The sequence below is a fragment of the Hippoglossus stenolepis genome, chromosome 21 (genome assembly GCF_022539355.2).
Source record: "Hippoglossus stenolepis isolate QCI-W04-F060 chromosome 21, HSTE1.2, whole genome shotgun sequence".
Classification (NCBI taxonomy): Eukaryota; Metazoa; Chordata; class Actinopteri; order Pleuronectiformes; family Pleuronectidae; genus Hippoglossus; species Hippoglossus stenolepis.
Window position 1 is genome coordinate 15,672,763 of NC_061503.1, and position 20,125 is coordinate 15,692,887.

General features: G+C 43.1%; 2 protein-coding genes across 4 annotated transcripts; one reads left to right on the forward strand and one right to left on the reverse strand.

Moving 5' to 3' along the window:
* The first annotated feature begins 1,843 nt into the window (after positions 1-1,843).
* On the forward strand, positions 1,844-6,471 carry sult1st6 (sulfotransferase family 1, cytosolic sulfotransferase 6). The gene is made up of 7 exons (XM_035145664.2): positions 1,844-2,620; positions 3,241-3,369; positions 3,580-3,677; positions 3,843-3,969; positions 4,945-5,039; positions 5,219-5,399; positions 6,148-6,471. The coding sequence occupies exons 1-7, from the start codon at positions 2,434-2,436 to the stop codon at positions 6,258-6,260; spliced, it is 930 nt and encodes a 309-aa protein (XP_035001555.1). The 5' UTR covers positions 1,844-2,433; the 3' UTR covers positions 6,261-6,471.
* A 342-nt stretch (positions 6,472-6,813) lies between these two features.
* atp2a1l (ATPase sarcoplasmic/endoplasmic reticulum Ca2+ transporting 1, like) lies at positions 6,814-17,547 on the reverse strand. 3 transcript variants are annotated; one of them, XR_007032310.1, is made up of 25 exons: positions 17,264-17,547; positions 16,382-16,399; positions 15,991-16,073; positions 14,759-14,863; positions 13,755-13,893; positions 12,959-13,039; positions 12,789-12,874; positions 12,399-12,696; positions 12,117-12,283; positions 11,936-12,024; positions 11,723-11,825; positions 11,494-11,625; positions 11,249-11,365; positions 10,923-11,141; positions 10,728-10,839; positions 10,126-10,349; positions 9,789-10,009; positions 9,489-9,691; positions 9,319-9,404; positions 9,096-9,229; positions 8,846-8,963; positions 8,620-8,737; positions 8,281-8,326; positions 8,042-8,057; positions 6,814-7,142 (listed from the first exon to the last, which is right to left on the reverse strand). XR_007032310.1 is itself a non-coding variant. In XM_047338337.1 (24 exons), exons 1-23 carry the CDS (start codon positions 17,379-17,381, stop codon positions 8,322-8,324), a joined length of 2,976 nt encoding a protein of 991 aa, XP_047194293.1. In that variant the 5' UTR covers positions 17,382-17,547; the 3' UTR covers positions 6,814-7,142; positions 8,281-8,321. The 3 variants fall into 3 exon arrangements, 2 of the variants coding, with proteins under 2 accessions (XP_047194293.1, XP_035001528.1); XM_047338337.1 differs by lacking the exon at positions 8,042-8,057; XM_035145637.2 differs by lacking the exons at positions 8,042-8,057; positions 8,281-8,326.
* Between the last annotated feature and the right edge of the window lie 2,578 nt (positions 17,548-20,125).

Consider the following 20,125-nt stretch of genomic DNA (forward strand, 5'->3'; position numbering starts at 1 on the left):
CTAGGATAAAGATGCCGTAAAACTCATAAAAGACAAGAAACCATTTTTATTTTTCAACTTCACTGGATTCAGACTCACAACTTCATTTGGGAAATATAAAGGTTCAGTGTGTAAGATTTATGTGAACGGGATCTACTGGCAGGAATTGAATATAAAATAACGCTAGTGAGGTTTTTACTAGTGTTTTTCATCTTAATTGTACAAATTGTTGTTTTCTTTACCCTAGAATCCTACATCTACATCAGGAGTGGGTCCTCTCTACGGAGGCGGCCATGTTTTTTTACAGTAGCCCACACTGGACAAACTAAAGATCTTTTGAGTTTCTATGACAACTGAAGGCTGCCACATGTTCTCTTTCATGTTCGGAAGGGGAGGGTGAGGGGAGGGGTCATCAACCGCAACATGCAACCTCACCACTAGATGTCACTAAATCCTACACATCGAACCTTTAATCGAAACAGGCTAGAAACTAAAATATTTGTAAAACCCTATAAGATTCTTTTTTAAAAACCACCTTTATATGTATGTAATTTACAACATTTGTCGTGTTTGTTCCTTTTTCTACCCTCTCACATCCAGTTCAGCCTGTATCAACTTTGTTGTGATGGAAGAAATAATAATGATGGGATATTATTTTATTATGATGTATTCTTAAATTGCAATTTACAGTTTCATTAATACATTTCATACAATGTACTCATGAGATTATTAATTTCATACTTATCTATTTGATATTAAACACCGGAGCGTCAATATATTTGTATGGTGGTGTTGTGCAAAATTAAATAAATGTAATCTTGCGGACTATAAACAGATGCTCATCTATTATGGTTACTTTTTGTACTAAATTCAAAACTCATGGAAGGAAAATCCTGAATTGCTTCAGTGAAGAAAACCTGTCAGTTTCTAAGACAGATAATTCCTCGTGTTATCTCAGGCTCTTGACAACGTCATCGCTCGTGTCCTCGTTTCACCTCCTGCTCTGACGTTCTGTGTGAATCTTCTGCTCTGTCTGCACCCATCATCAACACAGTGCTTCAGCAAACCTCCCTCCACATGGAGACGCTGCTGAGCCTCTGAACTACATCTGATATGAGAAAGTGTTGCTTGAACGTGAGATCAGAAATTATCAATTTGCTAAATACACTCATCTGCAGAAAAATGGTTTCTTTTTACTTTCCTTATTCCCATAGAAACACAAGTAAACACAAGTGAATTATAACTCTTTGCTTTCTCGTAAACATGCACTTGCATTCAAATTCAAACATTATCTTCCAGGTTGCTCTAAACTTTACATTTATCTCAGTGAGTTTTCAGCCAGTGAAATAAGCTCTTCTCTTCCTGTGTATAATGTTTCAGGGAACTGCAGAGCTGAGCTTATTCTCAGAGCTTTGGCAGGAATTTGAGCATGGAACTCCTGGAATGTGAATTCAAAGCAGCAGCGTCTGGATGAACTGAGCAAACAGCACTATGAATACATACAGTATGAATACATATCGGTGCATATCATATATACATGATACGTACATATCTAGGAAGCTATGCTGCAGCTCAAGATATAAGAATTTAGGCTAATAAAGGCTAAAATGGGAATAGCAGTTAGGTCATGGAGTTTAGGTCCAAAGGTTTTTCAGCAGCAAAAAAATAGTTTTTATTGGTGACACACATTCAAGCCCCTTACCAAGAAATTGCAAAGGGCCTGAAACACCAGTTACACAACAATGACTGTTGTTGTCATGTTGGAACTGTTCCAACATCTACGACCACTGCATGTTGTAACGTGATGATTTGTGGCGCGAGCAGAGAAAATGTTCAGAGAGTTGCAGGAGCTCTGTTAGGACCCTCCCTTTTCCCCTTTCTCTAATTACAGAGGAAGCAGTTGGGATAGTATTGTGGACAAAAGTGGAATTCATACGTAACTGGGAATGTTATGCAAGGGCACTTTAATGTAGGTCTGCCTCTGCAGGTTTCAGGGATTGCACACAGAGAAGAACCTGGAACAAGCACTCACACGGTTACAAAGATAGACAGAGGGGCGAAGGGGAGAACGGTAAGGAAGTGACCAGGGCTCTCAGCCGGGAGGGAGTGTTTTCCGGAGAGACTACAGAGAGATTCCTGCTATTGGATGCAGATGTTGTAGAGGGGTTTAAAGCAAGAGGAGACAAAACCAGGACAGTTCTGAGCAGCAGACACAAGAGGACACACATGAAGGAGTGACCAGGATTCAAACACAAGGATCGTGGGCCTGACAAACAGGAAGAGGTTTCCCACGTTGGAATTGATAAACAAGTCAACGGTGAATGTTTGACAAAGGCTTGGAAGCTGCAGCTGAGAGAGGATCTCCCAGAGGAACCGGCCCACTGCTGTTGCTTGGCTCACTTTGCAGTTGAATTTTAGCTTCTGCTTCTTGGCTTCCTCTTGACAGTGTCAGCCATGTCCGAGCAGGAAGAGGTATCCTTCAGCGAGGCCATTCAGAAGGCCAAGGACTCCATCACTCGCTTCCCTCTCATCCCGATCAGAGGGATTCCTCTCATGAACCACATCGCCAACAACTTTGACTCTATCCAGGCTTTTCGTCCGGACCCCTCGGACATCTTCATCGCCACCTACCCCAAAGCAGGTACTGAGACAGCTGCTGCCAGATGCAGCTTTGTTCATATGCAGTAAATCTCTGAGTGAGTTATCAGTGCTGGACAAGGCATTTCATCATGTATTACATTTAAGAACATTTACACTTACTGTACTTTGGTTGTGTATTTACAACTTCTACTGCTTTACACAAAATATATAGTATTTTTTACCCCACTACATTTATTGACAGCTTTTAATACATTTTATAAATAACATTATGGCCTTAAGAGACAGTTCAAATGAACATGCTGCTCACACGTCAAGCAACAGTCATGATAATTATACAGTAGTATAATATATATAATATAAAACTTTTCTTCCTTCACTGAAGCAAAGTTTGTAGAACACAAAGAGCAATGAAGCAAATCAGATGACAAAACAAACGTAAAAAGAACATTAATTGAATTAAATCATGATGTAACATGTCTAATGAAGAATGACGTCTAACTGAACTTCTTAAAATGGAGGAAAATCCAATTTGCTGTTATTGGGCCTGAATGAACAAACCTATACGACGGCAGTTTGGTGTCAGATAGAATTTTCCTCAAAAACCCTCAAGGGACTTTTTCATTCAGTTCAGTGTTATTTTCTGTGATTTGGGGAATCAAGGGACCACGTGGACTCAGGAGATCGTTGACCTGCTTCTTCACAACGGAGATGCCGAGTTCTGCAAACGAGCCCCGACACCCGTCCGCAGTCCTTTCCTGGAGATCTTCTCCCCCCCACCCATTCCCTCAGGTGTGTGTTCATGAGGTTATTATGATGATGTGGGTGTTTGATTATTATTTACATGTTTCAATACAGGTAGTTTTCTTGTGGTTTAGTTTAGGAGTTGATTGTTTCTATCTTTGACTTTAAACCTAAAAGATATTGTTTTTTGTCCGTCAAAGCAAATTCTCCACATTGGTCCTGCACATCAAATCAAATTCTGATCATGATATGTCTCAGGTCTTGAGCTTCTGTCAAAAATGGATCCGCCGAGAATTATCAAGACACACCTTCCTTTTCATTTGGTGCCTCCTGGATTTTGGGAAAACAAGTGCAAAGTAAGACTCGACACCTGAGAGCTTGTGCTGAGAGTGAAGCTCCTGCAGTGAACTGTGTTGCTTCTTGATACATGACACAATGCACGTAAATCGTGTGAGAGGTTAACCATACAATGTTCTACTCAAATGACCTGTTCTTTGTATTGCTGCTGTAAATCCCTTTAGACGATCTACGTGGCACGCAATGCCAAAGACAATGTGGTGAGCTACTTCCACTTTGACAAGATGAATATGACCCAGCCGGAGCCGGGCCCCTGGGACGGCTACGTCCACAAGTTCATGCGTGGAGAGTGTAAGCAGATTAATTCACATTCCTCAGTGTCATTTTACATTGAAACTGAGCATCTCTCTGTGAACAGAGCTTCTAACCCAGTTAATAACTTACCTCTGAAGAAAAGCTTGTGGTTAATCAGAAGAAAAGTCACATTTTCAAGCAGAATTTCAAGGGGTATATTTTTATTTCTTCTTTTGAGTCATATTTTCCTCCAGAAACTTACTGCTAGTCATTCTCATCGATGCATGACGTGTTTCAGTCAGACTTTGGAATCCACATTATTTTTTGTTTATCCAGCTGGTGCAAATGGTCACATTTGGTTTATCAAACTGTTTTTGAGGTAAACCTTTATCAAGGGTTTGTAATTAATGTCTTTACTAATGGTTAATAAATCATTTAACAATCTATTATTTAGCATTAAACAGATAAAGAACCAGATATTTCCCTCAGGATTTGGAGGCGACCAAAAACAGAGCTAAAAAGGAAACGAATATTGGATTTACAGCAAGAGTTCTTACTATAAACTAAATGAATGTTGCTCCATGGCTGCCAGATGTGTAAATCACATGCCAACAATATTGTTTTATAACCTTTATCAGGTAATAATGTGTCAACCTTGCACTCAGTTTGTTTTCACTGGCCATGCGCTCTTACAGGGTTAAAGCTTCACCCACTGACTTTCCAACCATCTTGTCAGCCGTTGTAAAAGTTAAAATAGATAGGGAACACAAAGCCTCTGGTGCAGGGCTTTTAAAGCAAATGCACGGCTGGAAGGGTTAACATCAGTCGAGGGGAGTTTTCATGACCATCAGAAAGTTAATAACTGATCTACAAAGATAAGTTAATGACTTATTAACACTAGAAGGTTGAACCCGATAACTCTAAAGAACCTGAATTTAATTTTTAACGAATCTGAATTTAAGATGAGTTATAGCACAGTAGACACAGTTGGCTGTTTTTATGTGAGTCTTTCAATGACTTGTGTTCATACAGTGTCTTGGGGCTCCTGGTATGACCACGTGAAAGGATACTGGGCGGAGAGAGAGAAGAGGAACATCCTGTACCTCTTCTTTGAGGACATCAAAGAAGTAAGGAGAATATATATAACAAATCACACCTTACATAAGCTGATTAATAAGAAAACAGGGGCCAAATATTGAAGAGCAGTTTAAAACAACTCCCAAAATATAACACTGTAATAATTTCACGTTTTCCCTGTTGAACTTTTGTATTAAAACCCCTCCCACCATCATATGTACTCCCCCAGAATCCCCGGCGTGAAATTGAGCGCATCATGAGGTACCTGGACCTGTCGGTCTCCGATGAGGTCATCAGTCAAATTGTGGAGCTCACGTCCTTCAAGAGCATGAAGGAGAATCCGATGACCAACTACTCCTGCATCCCGGCCTCTGTGTTCGACAACTCCATCTCCTCCTTCATGAGAAAAGGTGTCCGCCGTTACTCTGCCCTCAGTCTTGTCCAGAAACCAGATATTATGATGATGCAGGAGCACATTTTCAAACATCAACCATTTGACCTTGTCCCACTTCTGTAAACACTCACGATCAAACCAGGACTAAATGAAATGTTTTGATGTGATGTAAAGTTAAACCAACTCCCCCCTGTCAACATCAACTCAACAGTAAAAGCTTCACAGAGTCAGAACTCACTTATATTTTGTTACACTACGACTATTACTGTACGACTGTACGTCTGCACCCTGAACATTGTACAGTCCAACACTGCCACATAGTGGTGCCTGTGTTATTTGCCTCTGCTTGCTGTTTTTATTTTTTTTTTAACAAACCTTAATGTTCCATTGAGCTGAAAAGTTGAGTCCATTCATTAATTCATTTGTCAACATTAAACTACTCAGCCACCATTTGATTCTGTAGTTGAGATTTCAAGCAGAAATGGTCAAACTTGGCTGGTTATGGCTTCTCAGGTGTGAACATTTTCTGGTTTTCTTCGTCTTGTGGGGAAATAATTTGACTTTCTTTAAAGTTTTGAACTATTACCAGCTTGAGGTCATCTGCTTTGGCCTTTTGGGAAAAGATTTCTGACAAATGGCAAATGAGGGAAATAATCTGTTGAAGCCCTTATGTTCGGCAACAGATACTTGTAGCGTCTTACATCTCAGTTATTTCTATAACTAACACTGTCATATTTCCTTCTTGTATTTTTGTTTCTTTGCAGGTGAAGTGGGCGATTGGAAAAACCATTTCACACCCGAGCAATCGAAGATGTTTGAGGAAGACTATGAAAAGCAAATGAAGGACGTCGACATCCCATTCAGGAGCCTCATCTAATGTACTTTACACGTTGATGCAGCTCAGCGACGGACTGACACCGGGCAGCTCTCAGAGGAAGTACTACGAGAAAATCTAACGCAAGCTAAAAACCAAACGTTAAACTGCTATAATCACTGAACCTCATGATGTGTAGATAAAGAGGGAATTCATCTATAGTGTGTGTGTGTGTGTGTGTGAAGGATCAATAAAAATGTGCTCCACAATACAAGTGCATGAGTTTGTAATCATCACTTTATTGCATCTTATCAAGTAAACAATATATAAGACCAAAAGTGTTGTGACCGAGTGGACATGCCCATTTTGTCATGAGACCTCCCAGAGTCCACTGACTGCGTGAAGCCTAAAGAGAGCGCCGGCAGCTGGAGGCACGTGGTGGTTCTGCTCGTATGAAATCCTCCTGCAACCCTACACCACACTGCACAGAGCCCAGCCAGGAGCAGGGAGGCTGCACGAGACACGAGCGACAAAGACTAGAATAAAAGTAATGAGCTGGAAAATCAATGATAAGAAAATGGACAGAGGACACAAAAACCCAACAGCTGAAAATATCCAAGTTTAACAAAAAAATCACTTTTAATACATACTTTATTTCTTAGAATAAAATCTTAAATATTTTTATCTGTATGGATACTTCCCTTCATTTTAATTAAATCTCCTTCCTTATATAGAGGCTATTTTTATGTTTTGTGTTTTTTGATGAATTTTTTTTTTTTTTTTTTTGGTATGTTTTCTTGTGTTTTCTCCTCTTCTTTGGGTTGGCTCACTATGGCTCCCCTCTTTGGTTGTGATCTTCTTCTCCTCTCTCTCTCCTTCTCCACCTCTTTCTCTCCAACCATTAAGATCCTCTTCTTCTACATCTCTATTAATGTTGTTTGCCTTCTGAAGAGAGAAAATGGACAAATCAGAGAGGGGAAAGGATGTGTGGGCACATGACAGTGAAATAAAATGACACCTAAACTATGTTAAACGGCCCCCAAACAGAACGGATCCCTGTATGATAACCTTTCACCCAAGAACAATATATTTCTAGACACCAAATCTAATCGGAGCAGCAAGCGGATTCGTGCGAATAAAGCTTAAAAATGCAGCAGTGGGTCATTCAGCTTAAGTCTTTTTGCTTTGTCAGGCCCAAAGGTTCTTATGCTGGTTGACTTCGATCATTCACACAAAGGACATTGATTTTCTGTTTTCAGATCATCAAATGGGACAAACTATAACCACCTATAACCCGTAAATCAGAACCAAACAACCAAAATGGATGTTGTGAAGCTTTATACAGGAATGAAGAATCTACGAAAACATGCATCTACACAATGAAAAGCATCTTCTTAAGAACTCGTTTACTTTCCCACTGAGGCTCTGACAAAAACCCATTCAAAAAATATTGGTAACGGATTATTTTAGCACATAATCAATGTGATGTTGCAATTTGTTATAAGCAGATATTTTGTATATTAAGAACTCTGTTACATTACACCAGAATCCAGTTACAGATGTTTTTACATTGTTAATAAATACATCCGTTAACATTTAATAAAATCTTTCATCTGCTCGTGACCACAATATAATGTCTTGTGAGCTGTTTATCAAATGTTTATATGCACTGTGCTCAATTGGAAAGTTAAAATACATGGTCACCAAAGGGTTTTTGTGGGAAAGTGACTCTAACGAAGGAAGCACCAGAACGAGCATCGGTCACACATGGACAGAAACATCCCGACAGACACACGCTGTGACGCTGACAGCGACAGCAGCAGCTCAGAAGGGGATTTGCTCACCTGCTGAGGCATCTCACTACATAGTGTGACATAGTAAATAACAATGAACAGAGAGCGCAGAGGACGTCAGGGCTCTCCCATATCAACTCATCACCATGACACCTGGTCAGTTTGTGATACAAAACGTGATTCAGTGGTGTTGCTGAGTTGTGAGGGAGAACCCAGAGTTGACAATAGAGCAGTAACACACACGACAACACAGAAACATACACACAAACTACAAGTACACAATAGAATACCTTGGTTTAGTTATAGGCTAATGTTGGTGGGTTGATTGAATTTACTCTGTGAATAAAAAGAGGTTAAGTGAGTTAATGATGAATGGGGAGAAGAGCAGGCAGATGAAAACAGGTATTATTGGGCTTAAGATGGATTGTTAGACAGATGCAGAGATGATGTAATAAAAATGTAATTACAGTGAGATGAAGAAGGATCACACTTTAATATTAATGAATAATTAATATAAGTATGACAGTATTAATTAATTAATTAATCATTAAGTAGAAGTAAAAGGTTATCTGTTATATTGGGAATTTTTTTTTAATATGTCAGAGTTAAAATACAAAAACACAACTTACTCTCAACGTAGTTACGGGCGGCGAACTTCAGGACCTCATCAATTAAGATGACGGGGAAGGAAAGCTTCAGGACCATGAGCCACTGCTCAACACTCAGATGGGTCAACTTGAAGATCATCTAGGGGAGAGAAGAGTGGGAGTTAGGATGAGGACAAAATAAATCCATAAAACTGTGAGATTTACACTCACAACCACAAAGTGCAGAGGGCATGGCTGTCTGACTTACGGGCAGGGGGTCAACATAGATGATCATGAAGTGAAGGGACATGGAGAGGGTCATGGCGGAAAGCAGCCAGAAGTTGCTCCATGGGGGCATGCGCAGCAGAGACTGATTCTCAGACAAGCTGGACAAAGGAAAGAAATGAGAATAAATATCTGTGACATGTGAAGAAACCACAGGAGTCGTGATCCAAGGCCGAACAGGAAGCCTGGTGTGTTGTCATTTCAATATTTCAAACACATTTTAAGGTCATTACCTGTTGAGGGCGTTGCACATCTCAATGGTGACCAGCACAGACAGGGCCATGGTCATGGGAGGAGAGGCTTCAAAGATGTGGCAGTCCAGGCCGGCGAAGTCCTCGTTGTCATCGCAGCACTGCATGAAGTGGGACTGAAAAGAGCAGGAGCAAGAGGTGAGGGGAGGTTCTGGACCATCTGCGTGTGAGTGTTTGTGAAAGACAACACAGGAAAATGACTCACCAGCTGGTAGTAGGTGACTCCGGGACCAGTGCTATCGTACATGAACCACCAGGCAGCACCACCGACAGTGGCGGCACCGACGTATCCTGACGGGGAAAGGTAACGGCGTCAGTGTAGGTAAACATTCTTCCTGCATATGACATGAAATGCAAACACAGCGTGATGCTTACCACCGATAGCCATGTATCTGAAGAACAGCCAGCCAGAGATCAGGGGCTCCTTGGCGGAACGTGGGGGCTTGCCCATGATGTCCAGATCAGGGGGGTTGAAGCCCAGAGCGGTGGCGGGCAGACCGTCAGTCACCAGGTTGACCCACAGCAGCTGGACGGGGATCAGGGCCTCGGGCAGACCGAGGGCGGCAGTCAGGAAGATACTGAGAGAGTGAAGAAGAAAATACAAGTTTAGACTGAGGCAGGGAGAAAGATGGCGTTCGGCTGTGGATCAGAGCGTGTGTTCCTCAGGCCACTCACCAGACGACCTCACCAACGTTGGAGGAGATGAGGTAGCGGATGAACTGCTTCATGTTGTTGTAGATGGCTCTGCCCTCCTCAACAGCAGCCACAATGGAAGAGAAGTTGTCGTCAGCCAGGACCATCTCAGAGGCAGACTTGGCAACAGCAGTGCCAGAGCCCATGGCGATGCCGATCTCGGCCTTCTTCAGGGCAGGGGCATCGTTCACACCATCACCAGTCTGGGGACGGAGGGATTACTGTGAGCACTACAACAGGCTGCAAAACCAGTAACACGATAACTGAAAAACACTAGCAATGCGATTCAGTGTAGTTAAGTTTGCTGCCGAACTCTCACCATAGCAGTAATATCATCGTAACTCTGCAGGAACTCCACAATCTTGGACTTGTGGGCTGGCTCCACACGGGCAAAGCAGCAAGCCCTGCGCACGGCCTCTCCCTGTTCACTGCTGGGCAGATCGTCAAACTCACGTCCGGTGTAGGCCTTGTCGGAAACATCCTCGTTCTCGGTGAAGATGCCAATGCGGCGGCAGATAGCGATGGCGGTTCCCTTGTTATCACCTGAAATGTGGAGAGGGAGAAGTTCGGGAGAGAGTTAATGAAATGTGTTTGAGGAGAGGTGGATTAAAACCTTTTAAACACTATGCACAGTAAATGGGAATTGAATATACAGTATACAATACAATATAATACTGTATATGAATTATATTCAGTCTCTGCATTTATAAAAGTTTTCAATTTTCACAGTTTAAAAGTTTATAGAGCTGCACTCTTTAGAAAGTAGATTTTCCCTTAAAATGCAATTCAAAATAGCAATAATTGCCATAAAAAACCCAAATACCATAATTACTATGTAAAACACACAATCCAGCACATGTTATATGTAATCTTATTGTTACAAGTGCATTTAGAATATTCTATACAATCAATAATACTGACCAGTGATCATAATGACACGGATTCCAGCCTCTCTGCACTGCACAATGGAGCCCATGACCTCCTTACGGGGGGGATCCAGCATACCCACGCAGCCAACAAAGGTCATATCAGTCTGAGGAGAGAAATTTCAACATGTAGTCACAGTTGTGTCCACACGGCCTCAACAACCAGTCCATCGACATGTTGTGTTCTCACCTCGTAGTTGGCGAACTTGGTAGAGTCCTCAAGGACCATCTCCTCTGGCTTCAGTGGGGAGTCGCATGTGGCCAGGGCCAGACAACGCAGGGTGTCACGGCCGCAACCCCAGTCTTTGATGACAGCCAGGATCTTATCCTTGATGGCGTTGGTCAGGGGCACGCGGGTGGTGCCAACACGCACATATGCGCACCTGTCAATCACACCCTCGGGGGCACCCTGTGGAGAGAACAGACGATTACTTGATTGTTACGTTGAACGCAGCACAGTCAGAGCGCAGATGTCTGATCAAAGGCTGTGAGAGGGATGACAGAGCCGGAACTGACCTTCACGAACATCTTGGCGCCACCGTCACCCTTGCTTGGGGTGCAGTACACAGACATGGACTTCCTGTCACGGGAGAACTCCAGGGTGAACTTCTTATTCATGAGCTGCTTGATCACCTGATGGAGGAATCCGAGAAAAGAGGCGTTTAGTTAAATACGCAGTAATTCCTTGATGGAAAAAGGACTGATCCAATGACTGTCAGTGGATCACAATGAACTGGATTAAAGAGGAGAATCAAACGTACGGAGCAGCAGGCGTTGGCTCTATCAATCTTGGACAGGTTCTTCACGTTGCTGTTGAACACGTTCATCTTCTCAACCAGGCAGCACAGGGCGGTCTCAGTAGCCTCACCGACCTTCTCAAAGATCTTCTTGGTCTGGAGAAAAAGGAGCGTGATGGAGAGAATGTGTTAAGCTGTGGGAGGTCATGAGATTTCAGGACGGCAAACAGTCTGCACGTCTTTATGACTGTACCTCGTTGTAATCCAGAGATGAGTCGTTGCACAGGGAGCAGATGGTGGACAGCTCAACAAGACCGTCGTAAGCACTGCAGTTGGTCTTGGCACCTCCCTGGGAACTGATGGACAAAGAAAAGAACAAAATAAGACATAAACAAAGACATGAATGTTGATGTTTTAGTGGTTGGCTGCAATAAGTGATGATAAATGGCACTGAAAATCAACTTACACGTCGCCCTCGGGGGTGTACTTAGATCCAGAGATATCGAAGGCATCAAGGTCAACATGCTCGCCATCAACATTCTTGACAATGAACATCTGTGAAGGAGGAAACAAAGAGGTTTTTCTGTGCCGAAAGGGTTTCTGTTAAATTGTCTGTGGAGCGATTTCTTTTTGATTCAATCACCCACCTTGGTCACACACATCTGGTTGGTGGTGAGGGTGCCAGTTTTGTCAGAGCAGATGACGGAGGTGCAGCCAAGGGTCTCCACAGAGGGCAGGCTTCTGACGATGGCGTTCTTCTTAGCCATACGGCGGGTACCGAGGGCCAGGCAGGTGGTGATGACAGCGGGCAGACCTGGGAGACATTGGTCAAAAGTGTGAGTGTGATAAAAAAAGTGTGAGTGTGATAAAAAAAAAAAAAGTGGCGGAGAAACACATGTCGTTCAGTAAACTTCTTTGCTTTTCCTCACCCTCAGGGATGGCAGCCACGGCCAGAGCGACAGCGATCTTGAAGTAGTAGACGGCGCCACGGATCCATGAGCCTCCGTGGACGGGGTCGTTGAAGTGGCCAATGTTGATGGCCCAGACAGCAACGCAGATCAGGGAGATGACCTTGGACAGCTGCTCGCCGAACTCGTCCATCTTGGCCTGCAGAGGAGTCTTCTCCTGCTCGGTGGAGGCCATCTGGTCACGGATCTTGCCAATCTCAGTGGAGACTCCGGTGGACACAGCCACACCGATGGCCTTGCCAGCAGCGATGTTGGTGCCCTGTGGCGGAGAGAGGAGGAGGAGGGTAAGAAAACAAAAACAGGTGGAGGTAGCAGGTATCAAATCCTAATTGCTGGTGATGGGACACTTACAGAGAAAAGCATGTTCTTCTTGTCCTGGTTGACAGCTCTGGGGTCTGGGACGGCCTCAGTGTGTTTGATCACACTGACGGACTCACCTGAGAGAGGAAACAGGAAATTAAATCCAAACGGCCGATGAACAAAACCAGTAGAGGCAGATTGAGTGCTTCTGTAAGGCTTACCAGTAAGGATGGACTGGTCAACACGCAGGGTGGTGGACTTGATTGAAACAAGCCTGATGTCAGCGGGGACTTTGTCACCAACTGTGGGAATCACAGAGAAGAGAGCACTGAGATTAATTCATCATTTTATTATTATTTATTTTTATATGGTCAGGAAATATCTTCTATTGACTTATTTTCCAATTACACCCAAGTGACTGTAATAGTTGCAAATGACAAATCATTTCACTCGTGAATGTGTGTAAACCAAACCTGAAAATAATACTACTGATAATAATACTGTAAATGACTCCCAAAATAAAAGCCAAATACTCAGACAGCTCGCTAAATTTCTATACTAATCCATGGATTTCATAATGGGGGCTAAACCTGAAGTGACACACGCTCGGCCCAATGAGAATGGCCCGTGGCTGAGGGGGAGGGGGCAGCTGGCCAGAGAGGCAACAGGTGTACGCTGACAAATGAACAGACGTGGGCAATGGCAGGGAGAAGAGGTGCGGCAGGTGCCAGTGAGGGTATTTATATTCATGATTCTGTTTTCCTCCAGTCAGCATGTTTTCACAGCAGTGCTGCCCCGTCCTGCCCTGCTCTCGTTGCCTTAAAAAGACACGAGGTTCTGGCGTCAGCCTCCACCAGACACATCTATCCTGAATTTGTGTCTGTCTCTCTTTCTCTCCACAGAACTGTCTTTTCACAGCTTCATTGTTATAAAAGACGATTCTGCCACAAGAGACTGTGACAAACATGACGTGAATGTTTGCAGGATTGGGCAAAATAACAAGTGGACATTTCTTACCGGACACCTCCACAATATCTCCAGGGACAATTTCTCTGGCCTTGATTATCTGCACACTCTTTCTGTCAGAACGGTAGACCTTGCCCAACTCAGGCTCATACTCCTTAAGAGCCTCAATGGCGTCTTCAGCGTTACGTTCCTGTGGCAAACACAGACAAAACAAGCATAAATAGTTATTTAGGGTTAGGGGTTAACAAGCATAGTATTTAATTCAGAAAAAGTAAACAGGTCTGATGCACACTGAATATCATAAAACAGATTTTCAACACGGATGCTTATCCTGGTTTGATGGAAAACTACACTCAGTTTGTCCTTGATGTGTCACTGGCAATGTCCTCTAAGAGGCTTTGAGTCTTAAACACAGCGATGACACACTGAAACACAACCTACTTATATATTAAACATTATATTCCAACCTAAGTTACTTTGAACCAGGTTTCCATGTGCCTCTTTTTATAAATACAAATTTATGTATGGAATTCTGTGTTCATGCTCCACAGCATCACGTGACACAGACTCTGAGACAGATGCCATATGCTGTGTTCAGAAATAATATTTCAAATAATAAAATTTGATCCGAGATGCAGAAGATAGATCTCTTTACAGCAGGTTTCTGCTGGAGTCAGGTCTGACTTTAATGAGCAGCTGATTTCCCCCCCACACTGATGTCTAATGATAGCAGAGCTGTTTGCTCAATGGGTTGAATGACTTGCATATTGTGAATCATCCAAACGCTGCAGTCAAAACATAAACTGGGCATGATGTCTGCAAATAATTAAAAAAAGTGATCACGTCAGATTTTGGATTCATGTGCATGTTAGCCAATGATTTTGTTTACTCGGGTTTGAAAGTCACTACTTTGACCTTCAAAGCTGTAAAAGTGATCGTTTTCCAGTTGAGCAACTGCGCCCGTGTGGGTGGAAAACCACATGGCAGTAACTGGAACCCGTGTGCTTTGCAATGGATACATCTGATTGCTGAATGCACGGCGCCCTGTCACTGACCTGCCATACTCCGACGATGGCATTGGCGATCAGGATAAGAAGGATGACGAAGGGCTCCACGAAGGCGGTGATGGTCTCCTCGCCTTCCTCGAACCAGGCCAGCACCTGAGGTCAGAGCGGTGGAGAGTAAAGTCAGTGGGGTGGAGACAGCAGGTCATACCTCCATACATTTATATTGAATGGACCAGTTACATGGTTAAAACATTTTCATTGCACCAGAACGACCGGCTCATAGTGTGTATAACGTGTGATTGTATGTAACGTGTGATAGATGAATAATTAGATGATATTTTCTTTATGGAATGTGGAGGCTACCACCAGGACTTTGTGAAATTAATTATAAAATGTGGGATAACATTTACAGTATAAGCTCAGTAATAAAGGCTGTTATTTTGATGCTAGCTTGAATGTCACAATCTGATTACGCAATTGTTGTTAACTTGATCTCATCGTCCCATAACTCATTGCTCCTTCTGACTTCCACCCTCTTTCTGCGGAGGCCCTTCGTTCCTTCCTTCAGGCCTGACCTTTCCCGAAGGATTCAGTTTCTCTCCTCAGCTCTGGGCTTTCTTAAAATAAACCCTTACCCCTCAGCCCCCCTATACTTCCCTGACCCCCGTCTCTCACTGGCTCCTCAATATTCGCCTTCTAAGGCCATCGTGACAGCTGGCCCAAGGGGTGAAAGCTGTGCATAGGAATTAATACACCTCCGACAAGCCTTTGCAATCTGCCTCCCTCCTCTCAAGTTGTTGTCCTCAAAATTGCATAGAAGGGTGGAGGGACTTGGAGGCGGTTTAAGAAGTTGTCTTGGTAAAGTGGTCAGACTGAAATGATCAAGTACATGCATGCTTGTGTGCTGGATTAGTTTGTGTCATAGGTTTCCTCCTTGTGGGTTTTCAAGTTCAATTAATTACTCATTTCCAGATGGTACACAGGAGAGTAGCCAGAGGTTATTGTGCCATAAAGTGAAATAAATGAAAATTAATTTAACCTTAAGAGTAGATTTTTTTGCTGATGATAAGTTTAATATAATGTGCATAAACCATTCTTTCATGGAAAATAGTCGCTAAAGCTGAGATACTGGAACTTGGTCCCATGTGACGTCTCGTGGAATTTGTTGCTACTTATCCTGTCTAGTGCTGTTTCTTGAGTTTAAAATGAATGTGACAGCAGTGAAACAGTTTGAAATGTGCGGCATGGATGAGAAATAATCCTAACACTTGTTCACTTACAAAAGAGATGCAGGCAGCCAGCAGCAGGATCCTGACGAGCAGGTCCTCGAACTGCTCCATGATCAGCTCCCAGATGCTCTTACCTGAGACAAAGAAAAACATTAATCAATACATAATAATCAGACAATTCAATGCAGGTACTGAAATGTGCACCTGAGTGTGTATTTGTATGCAAAGGAATTTACTTCAAGTCAAATTCTTTGAGAAGTGATCTTAAATGCAATTTCATTAGCGTGTGGGGTCAATCAAAATGCTGCCTCCATGTTTTTACAACAATCCATCTGTGGAAGAGGGCCAGCTCAGAGTAGTAATGATGGTCAAATCCATCTGGGTCAAACCAGGTGTGTGGAGTATTGATTTAATTAATGGGGCTGCACGGACGAACACTTACCCTCCTCAGCCGGCAACTCTGGAGTCGGACACAAAGGTGAAGGAGGCGGAAGAGAAAACAGAAAGACAGGGGGAAAAAAGATGGTGAGTTAAAATCATTCATGTTCATCAGGAAGCGTCCGGAGAGAAGCTTTACTTCTTGGTGGAAGATCCTAAATGTGATCACAAGGTCACTGGATTCTAAGACTCCCTGACGTCCACCTTTTCAAAATTCCCTGAGAGCTTCACACTTGATCCCTTCAAGAGCTGTAAACGATTAAAGAAGTCCATTAAACTGAATCATCAATTGACATCAGATCATTTTGATGAGAAGTCTAGGCCTGAGGAAAACCTCCCTGAAGTGGCTGCTCATTGTATAAAGTCCCTAACAAAATAAAACATGAAAAGAAAACAGAAACACAAGTGTTGTTGCTTTTGAACCATATCACAAAGCCTGGGCTATCTAATTTGCCTTTACACCAGTTATTGATTTGCAATCATATTAGGGATCATTTAGCCATAAGCCATCTAAGGACCTCCCTTTTTTGCCTGGCCTAAAATTATCCACCTCTCCTGTTCACGCCCGCCCCATATATCACCCAGGAAGCTTCTTGAGCCATCACCTGTCTCTCTCGCTCTCCAGCCATCTTCTTTGGCTATCTTTAAATAGCTCTTCAAAGCCCTCAAAGTCTCTGCTTCTCAATGTCTCTGCATTTCTACCAGCTGTTGCAGCTCCTCTCTAAAAAAGCATCACATGCAAAAATCTCAACCCGGCCCGAGCAGAAGTCTCAGCAGCAGTGGCTGTAGCCTGAATGCAAACATCTTCAACTGTGAAGTGATAAGTTTCTCAACGTTACTTCTTTCCGTAGGCCTCCCACCCCATCCCTGACGCCCACACTCTCACCATTATAGCCATATTTGTCCAGGTTCTTCTTGAACTGGTCGGGGGTGAGACCGGTGATCTCGTTCACCCCAAAGTGCGTCAGGCACTCCGCCGGGAGCTTCATGTGAGAGTTCTCCATCCTTGCTGGATAGACGAGGTATCTTTCGTCTAACCGTGTCTTTCCGTCCCTCTTTTACTTCTTTGTTGTTCTCTGCAGGTCTTAACCTTGATCCACCACCCTCACCTTAAGTGTGGCACCCTCCTATTCAGGAATCCTGGACTGACAGAAAGAGCGAATGGCCGCATCCTTCCACAGGGTTATATACCCCCCACAGGGCTCGGGATTGGTGGACACCCCGTCGATACACGCCTCCAAATTCCAGCATGGGAGGACATGGTGAGGGTGGGGCTCGAGGTGGAGCAATGGGGAGGTGAGGTGGACTTGGACAGGAACTTGGGACCAGGCTTGTATTTGGAAAGGAGGTATTGCAGGAGAGTGGTGGTGCAGGGGGGCTTGAGTGGGGGTGGGGGTGGGGGGTGTCGTACCGTGGATGAAAATGAGATCTGTTTTTGGAACATGCATGGTCAGTGGAATAAGACGAAGGGGGAGAAGGTGAGAGAGTGAGACAGGAGATCATCCAGAGGGGAGGAGGGGGGGTGCATTGAGTGACGGCTCAACTGGTTTCTGCTGAGGAAGGTGGCCGAGGCAGAGAGAGACACACAGACGGAACGAGATAGTGGACGAATAATTCCAGACAAGAATTAGCTGGCATTTTTTAGACATGTCTGCACACTGACACGTGAAGTTCTCCATGACTGTGAAGCTCGAAGCACAAACCAGGAGTTTGAATCCTCTGTGTGTCCTCTGTGAATCAACATGTGCACATGAGATCTCAAGTCATACAGAGCCAGAGACAACTCACGATACCAGACACATGATAATGTGATTTAATGTTGGGTAAGATATGGGAATCTTAGAGAAAAGTGTGTAGTAGAGCAACGAGTGCTGGGGGACAGGGACGCCAGGAGGACAGTCAGCGTGTCATACTAGTGCAGCACAGTGGAGAAGCCCTGGCTGCAGATACAGGGGGATCAAGTTTTATTTCTCTTTTTTTATGAGGAGGGGAAGGCAGCAGGGAGACATGGCTCGGCCTCAGTAGATGTGGGACAGATGATCCGGGCCACAAGGGGCCATTCAGCGAGGCACAATGGCCCCTTGTGGTGGAGTCCGAGCATTGAATTGGTTATACCCAGCAAACAAGTGTCCACATGATTCAACGTAGAAAACTAGAACCTCCAACGAGGCCGAACAGAAACCACGTTTTAATTCACTGCTTCCATATTCTTAATTGGATCTGCAACTAATTGCATACGCCCGTTAATATCCGTCCCCTAAAAGTGTCTGGTTGTTTTCATCAGGATCTTGACACTGAGAAATGAACGAAAATGTTAAAAGAATGCAATGTTAAAGAAAGAATTCCTGAATCCACCCTGGGATCTGGACCTCACTAAAAAGTTTCATGGTAATCCAAATCTAGTAGTTTTGCATAATCCTGCAAATGAACAAACGCCAATGAAAACGTAACCTCCCTGGTGAAGTTAAGAACAGTCTCGTTTAGCTCTATAAAGAAACTGTTTGGTAATTTATCATTTACATCATTGGCTCTTTTTTATTTCCCTGATGGATTTGGTTATTTCTGACAACAAAACGACTCGTAGTTAAAACACTAGATCCAGTGTAACATTGAACGATGTGAATGCGAGCTGAGAGTCCTGATTTACTATTTGTTTGAACAGCAGTAAACTGGCTGCTGGGTGGTGCAGACTCCTCCGAGGACAGGAATCCAAGTTGCTGTTGCTAATCAATACACTGACAGGTGTCCCTATAGGAACAGCAGTGGTCAGTGCTCAGCACCACTGACAGCTACAGGACACATTTTTGCTGCAGTCTATTTATTACTGGGCTGTGTTGTTTGTGGGAAGTGTCGCAGTGTCAAGCTACATCAAGGCTGTGAAATGGGCTTTCGTCTGAAATTGCCCTTATTGGCAGTTGTTGCACAACCAGTTGCAAAGTGTATTTGGACTGGATGGTGAGCGAACTCAAACAAATCAGGTCAAAGAAAGTGGGCTAAAGGGAAACAGCTGCAAAAGCCATTTGTGTCCTTACATATGTTAACGGTTATGTAATATAAACATTGTAAAGTTAAAAAAACACGGAGAAAATCTGTGTACATTACAAACCTGCCATAAATCTAGATAACTGTCAAATCATTTGGACAAATGACAGAAAATGTATTGATTATCCACAAAAAATTCCCCAAATTAATAAAACAGCTAGAACTTACTTTTGGTTCTGATAGAGTTGGACATTTAATATTGAGATTTATTATTGTTTTAAACATTTTACAGCCTAGTTAAACAATTAACCGCAATTGATTTATATGCAAATAAAGGTTTAGTTTGATTAATGTTCTGTATTTATATATCACTCTTTCTAGTCTTGATTACTCAAATAGTTTTACAGTACAGTTTTGCCATTCACCCATTCACATGTGTATCTATGGGCAGCCAACAGGGACAGTTTGGGGTTCAGTATCCTGCCCAAGGATACTTTGACATGCGGAATGGGAAAGACTGGGATCAAACCACCGACCTTCTGGTTAGAGGATGACACGTTCTACCCCCTGAGCCACAGCCGGCCCAATAATGGAAATAATTAATATAAAGATGTAGGAATGATAATAACAAAATGGCTGGTTCTTGAGTCTGTCAATCATCTGACTAAAAGCAGAAGTTAAAAGTAAAAAAAAAACAACATAATAAAAGATGAGCTACTACAATGTCCTCTAAACTGAGAATAGCTATAAATTTAATTTTACACCA